Source organism: Tachypleus tridentatus, chromosome 13, assembly GCF_004210375.1.
Source record: "Tachypleus tridentatus isolate NWPU-2018 chromosome 13, ASM421037v1, whole genome shotgun sequence".
Lineage (NCBI taxonomy): Eukaryota > Metazoa > Arthropoda > Merostomata > Xiphosura > Limulidae > Tachypleus > Tachypleus tridentatus.
Genome location: NC_134837.1, coordinates 97,021,953 through 97,042,964, shown reverse-complemented (window position 1 = coordinate 97,042,964; position 21,012 = coordinate 97,021,953). Strand labels below are relative to the sequence as shown.

Genomic DNA, 21,012 nt, shown 5'->3' with positions numbered 1-21,012 from the left:
TGTTATGTTATGACTATACCTTTACGTTTCTATTTGAGCCTAAGTCATCGTTGTGTAAATCTTTAACCAGGATATAAAACCTATATTTTAATTGCGTTTTTTAAATGTAGATTTCGCTTTTTTCGTAAAAGTATAAGCAAGGAAGAAATTTAGTAAATATACATATATCTCAAATTTCTGTAAAACTATTACAGAGAGAAATATATTGCTTTGAAATATTTGTTATAGAATATAAGTAAAATAAAAACTCAGAAAATATAGATGGCTTTCAAACAACGATCATAAGATGGATCAATGACATCCAAGCATGAGCAACTGTAAAAGTCATAGCTTATTACTAATGTATTAAACGGAGAACGTTTACTCTAATGTTTCCATAACTATAAAATAAGGTGATATACAACGCCGATTTCCAAGAATACTAAGGGAAGCATTTCACGCATTTGTCCACAATTAGCTAAATTCAAGTAAATTCTTTGTGTATTTGTCATAGTAAAATTTTAACTAAAAAAGTTTTTATCATTCGACTATTATCTCTTATTGGTTTAGTTACGTGTTTCTGCCTCAGACAAATACCTGTCTCACAACGCTTTTAAAAAATCTCAAAACCGTGTAATACCCTAAGGACTACTTTTCTTCTCTCTACTGTTGTCACTTACCATTCTACGTTACATAACTCAAGAAGATAAGTTTATCACTAAACTAAAATCAATCTCAAAACAGTGTATGCTGTAAAGGGTTTAGTACCTTTTCTTTCTCTGTACGACTCGGCATGGCCAGGTGAGTTAAGGCGTTCGACTTGTAATCTGAGGGTCGCGGGTTCGAATCACCGTCACACTAAACATGCTCAACCTTTCAGCCATGGGGGCGTTATAACGTTTCGGTCAATCCCACTATTCGTTGATAAAAGAGTAGCCCAAGAGTTGGCGGTGGGTGGTGATGACTAGCTGCCTACCCTCTAGCCTTCCACTGCTAAATTAGGGACGGCTAGCGCAGATAGCCCTCGAGTAGCTTTGTGCGAAATTCAAAAAAGAAAACTCTATGTGTGTTTATATATATATATATAGTTGTCACTTAGCATTCTCACAACTCACGAAGTAAGTTTCATAACACATTGAAGTGAATTTAAAAACATTGTATGTTGTTAAGTCCTAGATTAACGTGAATTTAGTGTCTTTTTTTTTCTTTCTCTCTGTTGCTAAGATGTAGGTACGTTCTGGCGTCTCCAAACAAATAATAGTTTTTATATAACCTTTCCTCTGCCCCTTCTCCTGATGCAATATTTCAAATTTTGAATAAATATATCGGATCATTTTACTATAGAGTTCACGATGCCATAGATTGATGTATCAATAAAATCACTCGAATTATGTTGCTTTGAAAATAAGATCTTTGTCGAAACTAAGTTAACTGTCATTACCTGTTCTGTAACAATTAACTTATACATTAATACGCATTTTGTCCTTTATCGATTTTGTTTCACTTATACACACAGACACACACACACACATATTATATATATATATATACATACTTCATGATATACTCATGTGTATCAGAGATTTTAAAATCTTGACGTCAACACATCTTCAAGCAATTTGTATGCTGATTAAAGCACTTTTCTCGTGCCACTTTCTGTGTCTTATTTGTAGTAGGCTCCGTTACGGCGGGACAAAACAACGGTTGTGTCATACCACTGCTGCCAACTGTATCTCGCGTAAGTTAGCGTTAGCCAATTAGGAAACAAAGAGATTACCGCTACTGCTAATGGAAAGCTCTTCGTTTAACATTAAGAAATACTAGGATATACCATAAACTTGAACCTGATTGTCAAACAATGAATGCTTGGAGAGGAGACATTAATAACCACTCTACCATCTAATTATTCTTGTGTTTGAGTAAACCAACAGATTAAATGAAGTACGGCTAGAAAAATATTATTTTTAAAATAATATCAGAGAAGTTTGGCACCAGGATGATAACGAAAAAAACGTAATAAGAATGATGATGAAAAATTAATGTTGAAGATGTTTCACACTCTATCACTTCATTGTCTTTCCAATTATCTGTACTATTTTCTTTTAACTTAAGATTTTTATCCAAACTGTTATTGATCATATCGCTATGGTGCTTATTTTATTAATATTTCAAGATTTAGAAAAATAAAAGTTGAACTATTTGATTAATAAAATTTCACATAAAATCAAACTGATAATTTCAGTTGTCAACTATTCTATACAGATATATTAACAAATTCTTCTATTTACTCTATTTACTGTATCAAAGTGCGAGGAAACTTTGATACAAATACTAATAAGCCTTTTTAATACTTGCTGCCCACTAGTACAGCGGTAAGTCTACGGATTTACAAAACTAAATTCAGCGTTTCGATTCCCCTCGGTGGGTTTAGCAGGTAGTCCGATGTGGCTTTGTCATAAGAAAACACACACATTCTTAATACTTATGCGAAATATTTATCATCCTAAAAAAGTAAGATTTTTTTTAACCACGATCATAGTCAAATTTGTAAAAAAAAATCAAAATTAAGTAATTCAAAAATTCTGGAACTTTTGTTATATTGTTTATAAACACATTGAATTTAAATTTAAAAAATAACAGCTATTTTTACTTATTTTTATCACAGAAGGAAAGGGGACAAACTGGGAAATACAATTTGATTGGGCCCGCCATAGCCAGGTGGGTTAAGACGTTCGACAAGTAATCTGAGGGTTGCGGGTTCGAATCCCAGTCGCACCAAACATGCTCGCCCTTTTAGCCGTGAGAGCGTTATAATTTGACAGTCAATCCCACTATTCGTTGGTAAAAGAGTAGCCTACGAGTTGGCGATGGGTGATGATGACTAGCTGCCTTTCCTTTAGTCTTACACTGCTAAATTAGGGACGGCTAGCGCAGATAGCTCTCGAATAGCTTTGCGTGAATATCAAAAATCAAACACCTTGATTGGTTTGGTTTGTTTTAAATTTCACGCAAAGCTACACGAGGGCTATCTATGCTAGCCGTCCCTAATTTAGAAGTGTAAGACTAGAGGGAAGGCAGCTAAGCTAGTTATCACCACCCATCGTCTACTCTTGGGTTACTCTTTTACCAACGAATAGTGGGATTGACCGTTTGGCATGTTTGGCGCGACGGGGATACGAACCCACGACCCTCAAATTACGAGTCGCACGCCTTAACACGCTTGGCCCTGTGTTCTGGAAATAGTGACTATTTTGCATTCATTGATACTCGGGTATTAATTAGCCACTTGATGAAATTGATTATTTGGTTCTATATCATCATTTAGCTGAGTGAAGTTTTACAAACTTGTTATTTTCAAACCCATTTATTTTCTAATATTATATGTTGTTTCTCAGAACGTTTACTTAAAAAAATGCTGTTTTTATGCAATCTTAGATGTTTGTAGATGTCGCTATAGTATAAGGCAGTATAAGAGTTTCAATGACAGTTTTAAACATGTTAGTGAGAGTGCTTATAAGTTTCATTTATATAGTCTGAAGTTGCATGTAAGATAATGGCTGCTGAAAAAGGGGTCTCCTTCAATCTGAATAAAAAACTGGAGCAAAACAAAATCTTTAAAGGAATTTTCTATAACTATGTAATGCTCATTTCACTTATTTCGAAAATGTATTGCTTACTTTGCATAAATTTATGACTATAGTTTTCACACAAAAGTCTGGAGCACTTAATTTAATTGCTTCAATGATTTAGTTTCTTGATTTAAATAAACTTTATGAATAACAAAACAAACTAATGTAAACTCCTTGTTAAAATTAAAAATTGTATCGTAAACGAAGAATAAAAAATCAGTGGGCTTAGAGTTCTGGTCAGAGATCATATAGATGTGCTTAGAGGCTATATCAAAGATCATACACATGGGTTAAATGACTAGGTCAGAGTCTCTAATGTTTATTCATTGCTGTCCCTAATTTAGAGTTGCTGACCAAAGGAAGGGCACTAGTAAACAGAATTCACTGCTCAGACGGATACTCTTAACCGAATAACAGAATCAACTGTCATGACTGAAAATGCAGAGTGTGTTCAGATGAATTTCGTGAGCCTGAACTTTTAATCCGTAGGCCGGTACGCCAAACACTCGATTATGCCGGTTTGGTTTGTTTTGAATTTCGTCCCTAATTTAGCAGTGTAAGACTAGATAGAGGGAAGGCAGCTAGTCATCACCACCAACCGCCAACTCTTGGGCTACTCTTTTATCAACAAATAGTGGAATTGACCGGCTCATTATAACGCCCTCACGGCTGAAATGGCGAGCATGTTTAGTGTGATGGGAATTCGAACCTACGGATTGCGAGTCGAATGCCTCAACCACCTGACCATGCCGGGCCTACGATCATGCCGGAATCACTAAATATGTATCAATAAGGAACAGCTTATTTTATCCCAGAATACTCAAAACTTTAAATCAATTTTTCGTGGCCAGCAAGTTATTTTTAAGTCAAAAACACTTAATTAAAAACTCGGTAACGGTATGAGACAGTGAGTCTTTGTTGTTGTTTTTATCAAAATATAGACAAGTCAAAAAACAAAGAAAAAACACTTTTCGATACTGAATCTGATGATAATCTAGAAAACAGGGCAGTTGAGAATAGTCTAGAATAGCCCTTTATTTCAAACTATTGAAAATTAGTTTGGCGATAACAAATATGCTGAGTGCTTTTACCCTAAAATATGAAAATAAGCAAATAACAGTCTTCTTCAGTTCATTGTTAAGACACACTTTATTTAAATATGGCTTGTAATAAAAAACTTTAGTTCAATGATAGCTAAAAAGACATGAAATTAGAATTTATACTTCTTAGTACTAATAAGTGTAATTCCATCTAAAAAGATGGGTTTTTTCAATATGTTCGGTGTTCGTGAGCTTAATAATTAGTACCCCTTGCTACTTAAATTAGATCTATAGAAAAAAATAATTTTAAATCAGCGTGATTTGTGAACAGCATAAGAACATTTTATTACACATATACTTTTTTATGTTAATCAGTCAATTAAAAATACTGATAGAAGAAGAAACTGGATGCTGTAATTAGTGTCTGGATGCGAAAAAGGATCCTAATATATCTCAAAGTCTACTATACCGTTTCCTTTAGTCTCACAACAATGCACTTATTACTGAATTAATTCTTCAAAAATTATATTCATTTAAAAAGTTCAAATTGAAATTATTTTTAGAAACAAGATTCAATGTTGTTATGAATAAAAAGGTTTTGCGGTAGTTTTCATAAAACTGTTTGTATCATTATTTTCATAAGATATTATTATTTACAGACTCCATAACTTACAAACAAAAAGGAACATACTGGCAGCCATTTTGTAGCACGTTAAGAAGTGTAAATTTCTGTAATAGATGATCTAATTTCGTCACTTCAGGGAACGGTTTTAATTTTTTATATATTTTTCTAATATATTCCTTCTCAGTTTCGTTGGCAGGTGTGGATTAGTGATTAACGTATTGCAACTGGGAAACAGATAGCCCAGAGTTCGAGACGCAATATTTCTTTTCTTTCTCCATACCTTCTATTCTGTGTGCATTATAAAAGTCTAGAACAGTTATACTTGTACATTAAGGTCTCTGACCTTGCTGTTTAACCAAAGCTGGCATAATGTTCTGTACAGGTTGAAAATCCCAGTTACGTTTTAGTTCGGGGCAAAAATAATGTGATTCGTTTAATCATTGGTTCTCAGAATTCAGCTTCAGAGAGGATTTAAACATATAAGAAAATTAGCACTATGAACATTAAATGTCTTTTGCGAATTAAAATTTCAAAGGTTGCATTTTCTGATTCAATCCAGATGTCACAGATAAAATATTTATACATACTTCTTTAACAGTAATCTCTATTCTTTAAGAGTTTAATATGTCACAACTTGCTTCAAGTTCGTTATTATTTTGTTTGTGTTGATATCAGCTCCAGGTTTTGGGCAAAATACTAACAGATGTACTTGTTATTTAATATAATAATTTTACTGATTTGAGACAATAAGGGTACGATAAATCAAAGCCGAAATCCAAGGTCACCGAGAAATTGACGCCACTCATGAAAGGAATATATGTGTAAATAGATAAGTATATATATTTGTGTGTGCATTGATTTATAGGCATTTAGAATACTACGATGTTTGACAGTATTATTATATATATATATACCACATGACCAAAAGCATGTGGACACCCCTTCTATTTAGTAAGTTCAGCTATTTCAGTCACACCAATTGCTAACAGGTGAATAAAATCAAGCATACGGCCATGCAATCTTCACAGACAAACACTGGCAGTAGAATAGGCCATACTGAAGAGTATGGTGATTTTCAACATAGCACTGTCATAAGATGCCACCTTTCCAACAAGTCAGTTCTTCAAATTTCTGGCCCGATCAACTGTAAGTGCTGTTATTGTGAAGTGAAAACGTCTAGGAGCAGCAACAGCTCAACCACGAAGCGGTAGGCCACACAAGCTCACAGAACGGAACCGCCGAGTGCTGAAGCGCATAGCGTGTAAAAAGTTTGTTCATAGTTTCAACACTCACTACCGAGTTCCAAACTGCCTCTGGAAGCAACGTCAGTACAAGAATTGTTCGCCAGGAGCTTCACAAAATGGGTTTCCATGGTGTAGCAGCCCCACACAAGCCTAAGATCACTATGCACAATGCCAAGCGTCAACTAGAGGGGTGTAAAGCACACCACCATTGGACTCTGGAGCAGTGGGAGCGCGTTCTATGGAGTAATGAATCACGCTTCACTATCTGGCAGTCTGACAGACAAATCTAGGTTTGGCGGATACCAGGAGAACGCTATTTGCCTGAATGCATAGTGCCAACTGTAAATTTTTGCGGAGGAATAATGGTCTGGGCTGTTCTTCATGGTTGGGGCTAGGCTCTTTAGTTCCAATGAAGGGAAATCTTAATGCTACAGCATACATTGACATTCTAGAGAATTGTGTGCTTCCAACTTTGTGGCATCAGTTTGGGGAAGGCCCTGTTTTGTCTCAGCATGGCAATATCCCCGTGCACAAAGCGAGGTCCATAAAGACATGGTTTGCAGAGGTTGGTATGGAAAAACTTGACTAGCCTGCATAGAGCCCTAACCTCAATTCCATCGAACACCTTTGGGATGAATTGGAACTTCGACTGCGAGTCAGACCTTCTCGCCAGACATCAGTGCCCGACCTCACTAATGCTTTTATGACTGAATAGGAGCAAATTCCCGCAACCATGATCCAAAATCTAAAGAAAAGGCCTTCCCAGAAAAGTGGAGGCTGTTAAAGCAGCAAAGGGGAGACCAACTCCACATTAATGTCCATGGTTTTGGAATGAGATGTTCAACAAGCACATACGGGTGTGATGGTCGGGTGTCCACGTACTTTTGGCCATTTAGCGTACGTCTTGCATAATAGAATGAATTTGTATTAGCATCTTCAGTAGGAAAAGAACTAAGCTACGTTTGAAGTTAAGTCACTCACTTTGGTTGCATCTTTAACAAATTTGTTTGATATTCAAGGGAAAATCTATATATAAAAATAATTTAGGGGTTAAATTTTTTGGTAGGTTAATTTATCAATATGACTCAATTTCTATCTCATATAATTGGTTTTTCTTTTCTTTTCAAACGTAAAACAACACAATAGGCCATCTGTTCTTTGCCAACCGAGGGTGTCGAAGCCCGTTTTCTAACGTTATAAGCTTTTACATTTCAGCAGAAGTGAAAAGTTGGTGTGTGTGTGGGTGGGTTTTAGAACAAAGTTGCACAAGATGCTGTCTGTGGTCTCTATACCACAGAGGATCGAACTTCGAATTTTAGCTTTGTAAATCTGAAAACTTATCTCTAACCCACTGTGAAATTATATTATTCGAATGTTTAATACGTTAAGATATATTCACATTTCGCTTACTAGGGTAGTAAGTAGTAATAAGTGTTTGATATAAACCGCTAGTACTGCATTGGTAAGACTGCGGACTTATAACCCAAGAAACCGAGCTTCGATACTCGTAATGGATACAGCTCAAATCACTCTTTGTGCTTAACTACAAACAAACAAGCTTGTTCTAGTCAAAGCGCTGCTACAAGAAGACAGCAGCATACATGGAACAGGAGGCATTGATGTGGAAGCACATTTGTATCAATAGGCATTATCGCATCATAGATAGACCCCTCTTTACCAACTTACCCTGTTTATCAGTGTTACTCAAAATAGAATTAGTGTGCTACCGAAGGAGAAACAACCCTAAACATTAGTTTAATTCTTCATTGACTGCCCTACCAAAAATCTGTTATTCACTCACACTATCAAACATACATAAAAATACTGAAGTCTTAATATACTCTAGCAAAAAGTGAAAAACACGAAAACTAGAAAAATATATAATACCACCACATATTCTACTTAGGATGTGTGTGTGTGTGTTTTAAATGATATCATAATTATTTGCCTCACTGGTCAAAGAGAGTCTTGGCTTTACCTGAAAGACACTACTTTTCGCATCAATTTACAATTTTAATATATTTAACTTGGGTTCATCGTTTATCTCATTTCGTGACACGGGGCTTCAAGGTTTCTTTCTGACACTTTAATATTGCAATATTTTGAAATGTTCAGTTTTGTTTTCATATTTTAGACACACTGTAGTTGTATTTACATAATACCTCTAAACTTCCAGAAATGGAAAAAAATGATAGTGACTTTAACTAAACAGCATAATGTACAAGTGAACGATCCATTTTTAAATTTAAGAGTAAATTCATAACGATGAGCACTGAAACTTCCGAAATGCAGATAAGAAATGAACTTTTAGGCTAATTTCACTCATTAGAAAATAATGAATTGTTACTTAGTTCAAAGTAAGAAAGAAAAGATTGTTCACTTCACTGCGACAACTTAGTTAAAACATACATAAGCTTTTTAACCGTGCTATATAAATGCGCTAATAACAACGGTCATATTTAAAAAGAAACCTAATTTTAAACTAATTTTAAGTTTAAGTTCTTAAGCATATTGAGGATAATAAGGATATGATTTCTGCATATATCAGTTTTGTGCTTTTATTCTAGTGTATTAGTCAATGATAGCAGGTGGTAGTTTGAAGTGAGTGTTTCAGCATTGGAAAGTGTGTGAGTGACAGGCATCTGATTGATTGGGCAACGAAGCACGAGATCTATAGAGACTGAGAAAGTCATTAGATGCTGTAACAACAATAATGGCATTTCTTCTACCTCACCAAAAGATATAATAAAACAGCTACACTATATGATTGCGGTTAGAGATGACAAACTTATACACATGACAAACATCCTTAAGAACGTGACAAAAGTTTAAATTAGTCTTGATATCATCTTCTGAAACCAGATAACAATCAATTTATGTAGACAGTGTTAACGAACGTAGTTAAGTTTGAAAAAGAAACACGTGCTACACTTCCACTATCCCTTAATATTTTCTACTCTAAATTTGGCGTAATTAAATTTCTTAGACAAAATAAACTCGATATCATTACATCACCCTGGCAAAAATACACTTACAACATACGATCGTGCATAAATGTAAATTATCCTTACTGTTTCAGTCAGTTTTGTCTTCAAAACTCACATCATTCATGACAGTAACAGCCAACAATCAAAATGCTCATAATATTTCTTTGAATTTCAGATGTTTTAAATCTAAAAACTTTAGTTATCTAAGCTTATTCAACTCTTTCTTCTTAAGCTGAACATGCATTGATTTCTAATCTATATAAAAGTGCATGACACAAATTTACTTTCTTGTTTAAATTTCTAGTAAATTTGGAAAACGTAAAGATATTTGTTACAGAACAAATTATCAGACAGTCCAGCAACAATTGGTAAAGTAAGCACATAAGGTCCTCACAAGTGGTGAGTAGCAACTTTACCTGAACTAAGAAATGTTAAATTCAGAGAAAAACTAAGTGAATTATGTTTTTAGTTATACCTTGCTTATGAGCTCGGTTACATGTAAATATATGCTCTTACTTACCCATATGTAGATCTTGGTGAGATGTTTAGTATAGTACCATGTCTTTGACTTACCTAGGACACAGAAATTAACAATAAGTATTGGAAACTGTTGGAAAATGACGCTTTCATAACTTATATATTAAGTTTATACTTAACCGAGTATCTATTAAACTGAATATTTGTGACGTTGAGGCTGAAAGACGAAATGTGGCGTACAACTGTTTCTGAGATTATGCATATCTATTATGAAACAAAATTATTTGAGACCAGTAGTTAAATAAAAATATATTCATCTTATATTTATATATGGTACCGTTAAACTTGAGTCCTGTTTACATACACTCCATAAGAGGAAAGAATGAAACGTCATAAACGAGAAAATTTATATGTAAATAATGTGATAGTGTACAATCTAGCCCTTTATAATACTAAGGATAAAACTAACTTATGTTTTACTTATTTTGTAAAAAATGAATTCATGAACATGCACATACATATATATTTACATACCTAAATCTAATTGTATTTTCATAAAAGACGAGTCTAATCCTGAAGGAGAGTCTTTTAATTAGCATTCACTTCCCCTCTCCACAACTTCCCCAAGGTCTCGGAATGAATTTTCTCCTTGTTCACCTACCTACATGCTTCCACCAACCATTTAGCCTTCACTGTGTTCCTATTCTAATTAGTGTGGCAATCAGCTGGTCTGCGATGATGAGGTGCAGAGTTAGGTTTAATTAACTTGGGGAAAGGTAAACCTGAAAAGCTTGTCCACCGCTACCCCCTTCCCTTTTTCCCCATACTCGTTGGAATGCGGAATGCATTACAGAGCGGCTTTCATTTTCTTAGCTGATAGATACGACTCTATTAGGAAATGCAGTCCAAATTCATTAATTCAATAGCAGACCAAGAAAGAAAACAAGGTAAGAAAATTGTGTAGTAAAATCTTAGCCTCCCATTTGGAATGACAATAATGAGTTAGCAAGCAAATGGAGGTTCTTTTTAATAGGTGACGGAAACATCACTTTCATATAACTTCTACATTCAGATAAAATAGTTACTAATACTAATTTTGATAGTTTCTTAAAACGTCGTAAAATTATATAGTCACTTTCAATAGACTGGTGGCTGGTAGTGAACGAAGGTAAATAAAACATAGCACCTGTAGTTCAGCTTTTATAGGTGAAGCATCCAAAAACAGATAAAGTATGAAAAAATTCAAATATTGTATTTGTATAACATCTGCACATTGTATAACATCTCAATTACAATACAAAATATATGCATTACGATAATCCTTTTTTCGTGTTTATGTATTGAAAATTATAAAATACACAAAATATCTTACTTGAGTAACAGACCATATTTACTGATATTTAACAAACTGTTTTCTTTTCAATTACTTTAATAACCGGTGGATCGACCTTATAACCTTTTTACTTGTGCAATGGATATTGTAAGATAAGTGTTGCTCAGCAAGACATGAGAAGAAAAACTTGAATAGTAACGAATAAATTAACACGTTGAAATCAAAAGGTTTCTAGTTTATTTTCTGCGACTTTTCGAGCAGACGCCCTTTGTAGGGCAGCAAAGGATAACAATCTTTACTGCCCGACGAAGGGCGTCTGCTCGATACGTCGCAAAAAATAAACTAGAAAAGTTTTCCTTTAGACTTGTCACTTTCTTACTTATAAGCATTTATCCAACATATATAGTATTTAATCATAGTTATAGGAATGAAACTTCAAGGTAATTTGAAAACAGATAAAGTCCCGAAACCATAAACTTGTAAAAATGTAAACTACGATTGAGCTTATTTACGTTTCCAACGTAAAGTTTTGTCACTGAAATTTCACTGCCAACTGAGAGATTAAAGAAAAATAGGCAGCAAATACTACGTTTATATGCTATAAACAGAAGAAATATTTACAAGAGTTAAACATAGTTTTCGTAAATAATCCTTAATTTTAAAAGAGGAGGTGACAGTCCGCCAGTTCACAAAGTATAATGAATATATAATTGTGACACGTGTTTGTATACTTGGTCTATAATGGAACACAACGGCAGAGAAGTTGTAGTTAAAGTTTACGTGATACGTGTCTTTCGCTACTACCGTGCCATTCTCTTAAGAGTAAGTTATAGATCTCAAGGTACGTACAACATACTATTATTAATGTGGATACGATGCACCATTCCACAAGTGGCACGGTGGTATTTCTGCGGACTTACAATGCTACAAACAGGATTCCGACACCCGTGGCGGGCATAGCACAGAAAGTCCATTGTACAACTTTATAGTTACCTACAAACAAACAATCGTAATGGAACACGTGACGTTGGCATGGTGGGACGTCTTAAACTTGTGTTTTTTTGTTTTTTTAACAATTCTAAATCATGACTATCAAACTACTTACAAAAAATTAGGCCATGGTCTAAGCTGTAGGTTAAAAGTAATCATACTTGTGTGAAACTTAAAAACACTAGTAGATATCCTGTTCTCGAGTTTTAGAATTTCCGTGCATTTATTCGTAGACGTTAAAACAACTTTTTACATAAGAAGGGTTTATGATTACGAAGAAATACAAGTTTAGAACATTAAGTGGAGACATCCAACAAAACTAAATAAAATCTTTTTGTCATTTTTAAGACTTCAAAAAACTTTCACTTTATATATGTTTATTCTGTAAATAAAATAAAAATAACTATCATATATTAAAATATACACGTAAAATAGTTCCCATGCCAGCAGCTGAAATATACTCACGTATTACGTTTAGAATACAATTGAATCCAATATTTGCGCAACTTGATGAACCAAAACTTTAAAGGCTGGTGTGGTAATGCTATCTTAAATCAGTTTAATTGTTACATTTTCATATTAACATCACAAAGCAGTCTACTTAGGTCTACTAACTTTAGTGTTATAAATTTCTCTGAATCTTTATTTAAAAGTTATATACATAGTTACATATAAAAATGTTTTATAACGTTTGTATCCATAACTTGATAGGTAAACGTCTTAATCTACATGCGTCTCGTTTGATGTTTTCTGTAACTGACATATAATTCAATAAAAAATGTCCTTCCAAAAATATGTCCATATTTTCTTTAGACATACATTGTGTGACTTATCTACCTTCTTGTGTCATGGAGACAGAATGCCTCGTGCTCACTTTTTAAACATTACTTATTTTGATAATAACAAACAAACAATGCAAACTCTATAGATGATTGACATATTCTTCAAATATTTTCAGTGGTTTTACTGGAAAATACCGACCTTCACCAGTTAATTTTGTTATCTTATAATATCCTCCTTTAATTAAGTTTCACTATACAACTCCAGTGCCGTGTTAAATGCAATGAATTGCTTAGAAGTAGTTATTTTTACTAAACTAAACCACATGCAAGTTAGACCTTTCACAATTGTTTGTTTAATGTGTTTCATATAAAACCTGCCTTTCTGTTCTTCATATTCGTATACGTTTCAATTTCTTTTATCTCAAGTTTGGGTTTAGTAAGTAATAAAAAAATGTAGCCTGAAAACTCGTTTCTTTGCGTTTCCTAGTGATAAAAGATGTTAGATATTGGGCAGAAATATCCAACTGATGGTCAAAGTTTAATTTTTTTTTTTTTTTTCAATTTCCGTTAAAAGTTATGCTGTTTCTTGGCTACTTTATGCATTTAGAAATGTTTTCATATTTTTGTAATAGTGTTGAATTGATAAAAAAAAAAAGAGTAAGATATGAGAGTTTCCATGATGATGGTCTAGATTCATCTTACAATGATATATGCAACAACAATAATTCATAGCACACACTGGAGATGCAATAAAGACGAAAGTCCCTGACGGAAGAAAATAAAGTAAAACTCAGTAGATGTTTGGAAGTGAGAAAGATGGGTCTCCTTCTGCTTCCTTTACACGCGCAAAGCTGGAACTGGTGTTTAGAAATGCAAATATCATTGCATGCTGTCTGCTTACTATGAAAGTTCTATCGTTACTATTTACCATGCAAATGTCACATAACGCAAGCCTGCCTTTTCACTCTCACAGGTGAAATCTCCCCCGAGCCGCAGTATTCATTTCTACCAAGTCATAAAAAAACTAGTGTACAAAGATTGTGATAGACGTAGAATAAAATTGAACGAAATTTGAATTATGAAACCAGTGAAACATAGAAAATGTGACACAGCATCTACGTGAAATCTTACTTACTACGCTAATAAAAGACGTCTAAAAGTTTCGTCTTTCCAGAGAGTAAAATATAATGATTCTTGCTATCTATCTACATTTACAATTACTGCAGATGTTGTATATTACACGTACAAGTGTATTTGTTACATACTGTGTTGCCGTAAAGATAATAATAATACATTTACTTTATTATCAAAATGAAACTTTTTTGGTGTATGTTTTTGCATACATCATGGTATTATACATTTTAATTAGATTGAAAAGACGGAACGAGCTGTTGATTCAGTGACAGTTTTAGATTGAAAATCGATTGCCTGGGTTAGTTTGTTTTTACTTGTTTTCATTAAGAATTACAGTTAAAGAAGTCTGCTTTAACCACACCTATGAATTTCGAAGTCTGAACTGGTTTTATTTCAGCATTACATATCTTTCTGTTAGATTTAATTACAGTTAAAATCTCCTCAAACAAGCAAGTCTAGTTTAACTTACTAGTACTTACGTTTATATATGAGAAAAATAATAATAAAACTGAGCATAAATGTTTAAGTTTAAGCACTTAACAAGAGAGCTTATTCATGCGTTAGCGATAATATTTATTTATTTTTAATCATAACGTATCTCTGAAGTTACGAATCTGAGAAAAACACAAATTACTGTGTGCAGAATGTTGTGAGCGGTTATATATAATATAAGCATATTAACAAAATATTCTTATCACAGCGATATGCACAACAATAAATAAAATATTGTTCGCATACTAAACGTTGCATTGTTGAGACGATAGGCAAACTTAATTTAGAACTTTAAACTTATTTGGTAGAAAGAGAACACGTTTGTCGCATTGTGTTTAACTAATCATCCACTATATATATCAGAGAACTTATAACGCTAAAAATCAGGTTTCGATACCCGTGGTGGGCATAGCACAGCGAATTGTTGAGTTTTGCGCTTGACTACAAACAAGGAACAAGTGTAACTAAGATACTGACAAGTACAATATGTGAAAGGTGTTTCTTAGCAAGACAGACCTTACGTCGATAAGTAATATTAGATCAGTAAAGAAAAATAAATGTTCATATATTTCGGAAGCAAAATAACAAAACATGTGGACATATAAAGGAATAAATCGTTAATTACGGTGGTTTTTGTCCATGAAACCAGATAGGAGACAAATAAATGAACATGAATAGTCGTTGATGTTTAATGCTATTACCAGTTTAACTTTATTTACCATGTTTAAAGTATATTTTAATTAATTTGAATGACTTTTGATATCAGATATTTGGTTCGTGAAAGTTAACTGTTTTTCCAGTGCAGCAAACTAAAATTATTATTATTGTTGAAGAAGAATCATGAAGAGTTCACAGCACGCTGTCACATCTAAACCTTTGGAAGTTGTTATAGAATTCGTTTGTTATACTGAATATATATGCTAAATATGGTTTCAAATGAATTATCGCAATTAATTATGACATTGGTGTTTATTTCCATCGCTTAGTAATAATAGCTACTTGTATTTATTCTTTCAGCACAGAACAAATACAGGTTCTTTACTTACATTTATTTTCTTTATAATCGTTATTGGCTTAAATGCTTTCTTCGGGCTAGACAATCATGTAAATAATACACATTATGTGTGCATACACACATGCATGCGGTCGTGTGTTGCCTGATGAAAGGTTCGACAGTAGGGATTGGCTCGTTCAAGTCGCCCTTAAAGCTTTATCTGAGAATAATAGATGTTGGGCAGACATCTGGCGTCCACATGTGCTTGCTCACCTCTAAGTAAGTTTTACATTCGTCCTGCGTGTTTGAGCCCCTGGTTCTCGGCCTCCTTTTTCAACATTTATAATGCTTAACGGTGAACCTACTACACCGTAATATTGCTAATGACTCGTCCATCCGTATCATATGCAATATGTAAAGAATTTCAGAAGGATTTTACGCTTTGACTTTGTCAAATACCATAATAGTGATCTATATATATATTTATTACAAAATCTCGGGTTTCGTTAAAAATAACAATCTTAACAAAATTGCAAAGAAAAAAATAGCACAAAATATAAAGCAGTTCAAAATCATATCCTTCAAATAATTTGATAGCGTTTACTGATTTATTAAAGTTTGACAACTAACCTATACGTATTAAATAGGCTAATTACATTACATTTTTTTTTTTACAAATATAATTAAACAGTGGTTTTCAAACTGTAATACACTAATGTCAGTGATAAACAAAATCATACACAGAATATTTAAACCAGTCTGCACATTGTTATTTTTCAACATTAGCATGTTCGCTCTCGGAGTGATGAGATTTAATTTTGGAATTCACACAAAGTTGTGATCTGGTTATCACTTCCTATAAATTACGTTTAATGTGGACAACAGTTACCCATTGATGGTTATTGTGGTGAAGTGTTGTTGTTGTTTTAAACAATATCATTTAGTTTCACTCTTCCTCTAAATTACAATAATGGTGGGAAAGAGCCGGCGCTGATGTCTGTGAATTACCAATAGCAAAGAGCAGCTGGGTAAGAGGTCGTGTATGTACCGATCATAGACATCAGAGAAAGCTCGTCCCTTGCACATTATCTACGTGCGTGACCTAATCGGGTCCCCTATCCAGGAGTAGTATAAGAGTGTTACTTGTCGTCTCTCGATGCTAGTGTTTCTCATGATCGAAGCCAGGTTTTAATCAGTAAACTAAAGTATATAATAAAAATGCCAAGTCTCAGGCTAACCAGAAGACAAATATTAAACTGTTTATCTGCAAGATATTTTCGTCGATGTTGTGGTATTTTCATCTTAAAGAGACATGAATAACTTTGGTAATCTTGTCCCTTACATGGAGCAAAAAATCCAAACAGGATTTATCCTCATTTCAGCGTCTTGTACCGTATAGGTTGTGTAGGGCCAATGTGCCACTTCAAATCCCCTGCATAGGATTCAACTAATTACATATTTTCAAGACTACATATATATTCCAAGCCCCTAAAATACCACCAGTTCACTTTTATCTGTACTTTAGAGTCTTTCTTCAACAGAACATGAACCTTTTATCACCTATTGCTGCTTTTGCTGGTAGAGTTTCTACCAATACTACAGAAATTGTGATTCTCAGGAAACGTGTTTATAGTGAAGTTTTTATTCCAGCATAAAACAGTTATATGTGACATAATTTTCTTTCTTTTTTATCATCATTAACAACTTTTAATCTCGTAAACAGTTATCTACTCCTAGTCGTATATCATAATATAAAAATATAAAGAATAATAATCACCACAAAATCCATCCATATTTATATTATTTGCACATCGTTACAACTGTCTCGATCTTCATATGTAAGCCCGTTACACAGCAATAATTTTTCAGACTTATAATACTAAAAACCGAATTTCGATATCCGTGGTGGGCACTAAAAACATGTTCTCTTTCGATTTCTGTCGTTGATAAATTGTAATGACAGATGTCTTTGAACAGCTGCTTGAAAAAACAGTCTTCAATGAAGTTCCTTCCAGATGGAAACTTACTATCGATATCTTTGAAAGTCAGAAAAATCATTGCCTTTATCTGTTGTATTGTAATAAAACTAAATCTCACATCTTACTTAAACGATCTCCTGAGATGTGTGTGGCTCTTTGTGCAGTTGCTTGTTTTGTAAGTGAATGATATAAAACTACCAACAGAAACAGGAAGTGTGAAGACATACCGCTGTACTAGCGGGGAGCGAACACCTTCTTTTAATTGCAAAAAGGAAAATAAAGTTTAATTAAACTGATGCACTTATGTTCAGTTATATGTATTTAAAGTTACTATTTCTATTTACTTCTTACTTTAGTTGAACTTTTTCTTTCACTGGGACTTAATAATGACGTCATATAATCCATCTTCCTTATTCTGATTTTTTATTTGAATCTTTGGAAGCGATGTTGTCAATCAGGTTTTTTTACTGAATAATTTTTAAGTTGTTCAATGTAACAAACTTAACTCCTGGTTTGTTGAAATCTTATTACATTATGGAAGCTGTTAAACCTTGTATTAATGTTTAAAGTTTTCCGTACAAAATAATAATCTTGATGGACTAATATTATGTACGGTAACCTTCTCGCTCCATGTGCGAACGTACTCTTCGTGTTTGTCCACATCAGCGGCAATGGCTCGTGCATACAGGTCACTCAGACAAACCTTGTAGACTGTTACATGCATTTCTGCTTTGGATATAAAAGGCGCCACTGATCATAATTCACATTTCTCAGCATAGCTGGAGTGCCACAGCATAACACTTACCTGCTGAGTTACATGATAATATAATCATCGTAATTCCATCCAGCACAGCCAAGGAGATGTGAAGGCGAGCTCTGCGGATGCAAATATTATTTAAATTCCACAGTATTGTTGAATATAAGTTTGATGATTATTGTTCTCTCCAGGCTTCAGCGACAGTTCAGAGTTTTAATTACCTGTTTAAAATATTGAGTGAATAACCACTTTATTTTAGTGATGCTTAGAATATGTTTATTCGCCTACTGGGTCTGCACTTTCAGCTCTAAATATTACTTTAAAGTTCATCTTTTCTCCAGTAACGCCCAGAGAAAAGGAAGGAAATGACATCAGCCATCATGACCCCCTGATAATATACCGCAAAAATGTAAGCTAATTATTGTCAAGATTCGAAAACAAATAACATCCGATTACGTAACGGTTTTCGTTTTTTAAGATAAACACAGCCTGACACGAACCATTCTTTATTTCTGTATCAAATAACCACTAGCTTGATCTTCCTTATCTATTCGTACGTACACGAATGTATTTTATTTGTTAACACTAGTCGACTGTGTTGATGTCCATTAAATGATTTTAATGACGGAAATTCAGTGGTCCTTAAAGGTCTATTGAAATTGGATTTTTCTTTTTCAATATATACATGCCATTCAAGAAAACTCATAATTCGACTCTTGCTTAATGATTGAGGTATTCAAACGCTGGAATTAGAAATACAACAGGAACTTTAGAATGTTAAAGCTGTGCATGAAGATCAGATGAATGTCCAGATAGACCTGTCACTCGTGTATCACATGAGTAAGATATAAGTTAACTAGCAAACCATTTCAGTAACTGACATTTCTAGTGAGAATAGGAGATGTAATACATGGGCGTTCATAGACGCTTTCCACTGACCCAACGCTATCTAGCTAGTTATTTATTCTTAGTACTCTGCATTTCAATGTTAGTATCATAATATATGGAATAATTAATTTGGCATTTAGTCTTCACCAGATGGTGCTTTAATTAGAAACATTCTTGGCCTTACAAGTTTTAGATACTCCAATCTTATTTGAGCTTAGATTCTTGTACTTATTCAAAAAAGAAATATTTTGATATCTTTGTTGAGAATGCCACTGTTTTATGGTTTAAATTCATTTATTTTGGTAGCTATAAGCTGGTACTTTATAATATCTAGTTATTGTACAAATATTAAATATTCTGTTAAATACCCGGCCCGGCACTCGACGATCGCTGATTCGAACCCCCGTCACACCAAACATGCTCGCCCTTTCAGCCATGAGAACGTTATAATGTAACGGTCAATCCCACTATTCGTTGGTAAACGAGTAGCCCAAGAGTTGGCGGTTGGTGGTGATGACTAGCTATCTTCCCTCAAGTCTTACACTGCAAAATTAGGGACGGCTAGTACAGATAGCCCTCGTGTAGCTTTGCACGAAATTCAAAACAAACCAGTCAATCTTTCAGATACAGTATCGGCAAACAGTGTAATGAAAATGGCTTGCATATAAAAAAACAGCAGTTTTTGAAATACGCTATAAATGTCTACATTATAATACTGTTATATAGAAAAACAGATAGAGTGCATGAAGCTTCTTCCTGAAAATATTGACGAAAATTCACAGTTCATATTTTAGTTCTGCATGTCGAAAATGTTTCTGAAATTGCTAAATAGAAAAAATGAAGCCAAATGAACAAATCTTTCACAATAATACCTCTTAACTCCATTGTGATGTCCAATAATTTAGAAAGTTTGTTTGTAATTAAGCACAAAGCTACACAATACGATATCTGTGCCCTGCCCACCATAGGTATTGAAACCCCGCAAACATTCCGCTGTGCCACTGGGGGGGGGGGGCAACTTGGAGAGAAAAGGTTTAAATTTATCCTGGTGTATCTTGTTCAGAGTCGTTCCGGGTATAATATGTATAAATATATTTCAGACCTTCTTCTGTCTTTAGTAGTTGGATAAAAGGTGTTAAGTACTTTGTTCAACTAGAGTAGATACAAGAAAAAAAATTAAAGTTATACCTTTGTTTTCCATGTCGTTAGGTAAGGATATATATATATACATATACACACACACATGTTTTGGGGTTTAGTAGTTCAAACTACCATTCAACAATATAGTGGAACACAAAACGATTTTATACTTATGTTTACTTCAATTTTGTTATAAGAAATGTAGAACATGAATTTACTCAAATGTACATTTTCACATGTGTTTGCTGCAGTTATGGAAAATAGAGAAAATTAAAAGTTGTTACAACTTTTATTCAAATTAGATTACAAATATGAAAAACCTACAAGAGAAACACGAAATGATCAGATTTATAAGAAAAAAGTAATGTCATAGTTTCATGTAGTTAATGTGAAATACAGAGAGAGCAAGAGATAAATTTGGGAAAATCTTTTTGTTAGAGCAAAACATTTAAAATTGAGGTAAACAGAATTTTGTATATGAATGTAATAAAAACAACCTGAATATATGGATGTTTGTAATAAACATAAAGTAAGAAATGAAC

The 21,012-nt window shown here is 33.7% G+C and overlaps 1 protein-coding gene across 30 annotated transcripts in view; it reads right to left on the bottom strand.

Moving 5' to 3' along the window:
- The window catches only part of LOC143240044 (uncharacterized), a 197,335-nt gene that overhangs the window by 117,037 nt on the left and 59,286 nt on the right, over positions 1-21,012 (bottom strand). For 10 of the 30 annotated variants that reach the window (XM_076481841.1, XM_076481849.1, XM_076481839.1 and 7 more), the window contains one exon: positions 10,025-10,077. The exons of 17 other annotated variants lie outside the window; for them this stretch is intronic. In XM_076481841.1, coding sequence (XP_076337956.1) covers positions 10,025-10,028 — 4 coding nt within the window. In that variant the 5' untranslated portion in view covers positions 10,029-10,077. Of the gene's footprint in view, positions 1-10,024; positions 10,078-10,515; positions 10,870-21,012 lie in introns of all 30 variants that reach the window. 3 more of the 30 variants (XM_076481850.1, XM_076481840.1, XM_076481842.1) reach the window with 1 other exon arrangement.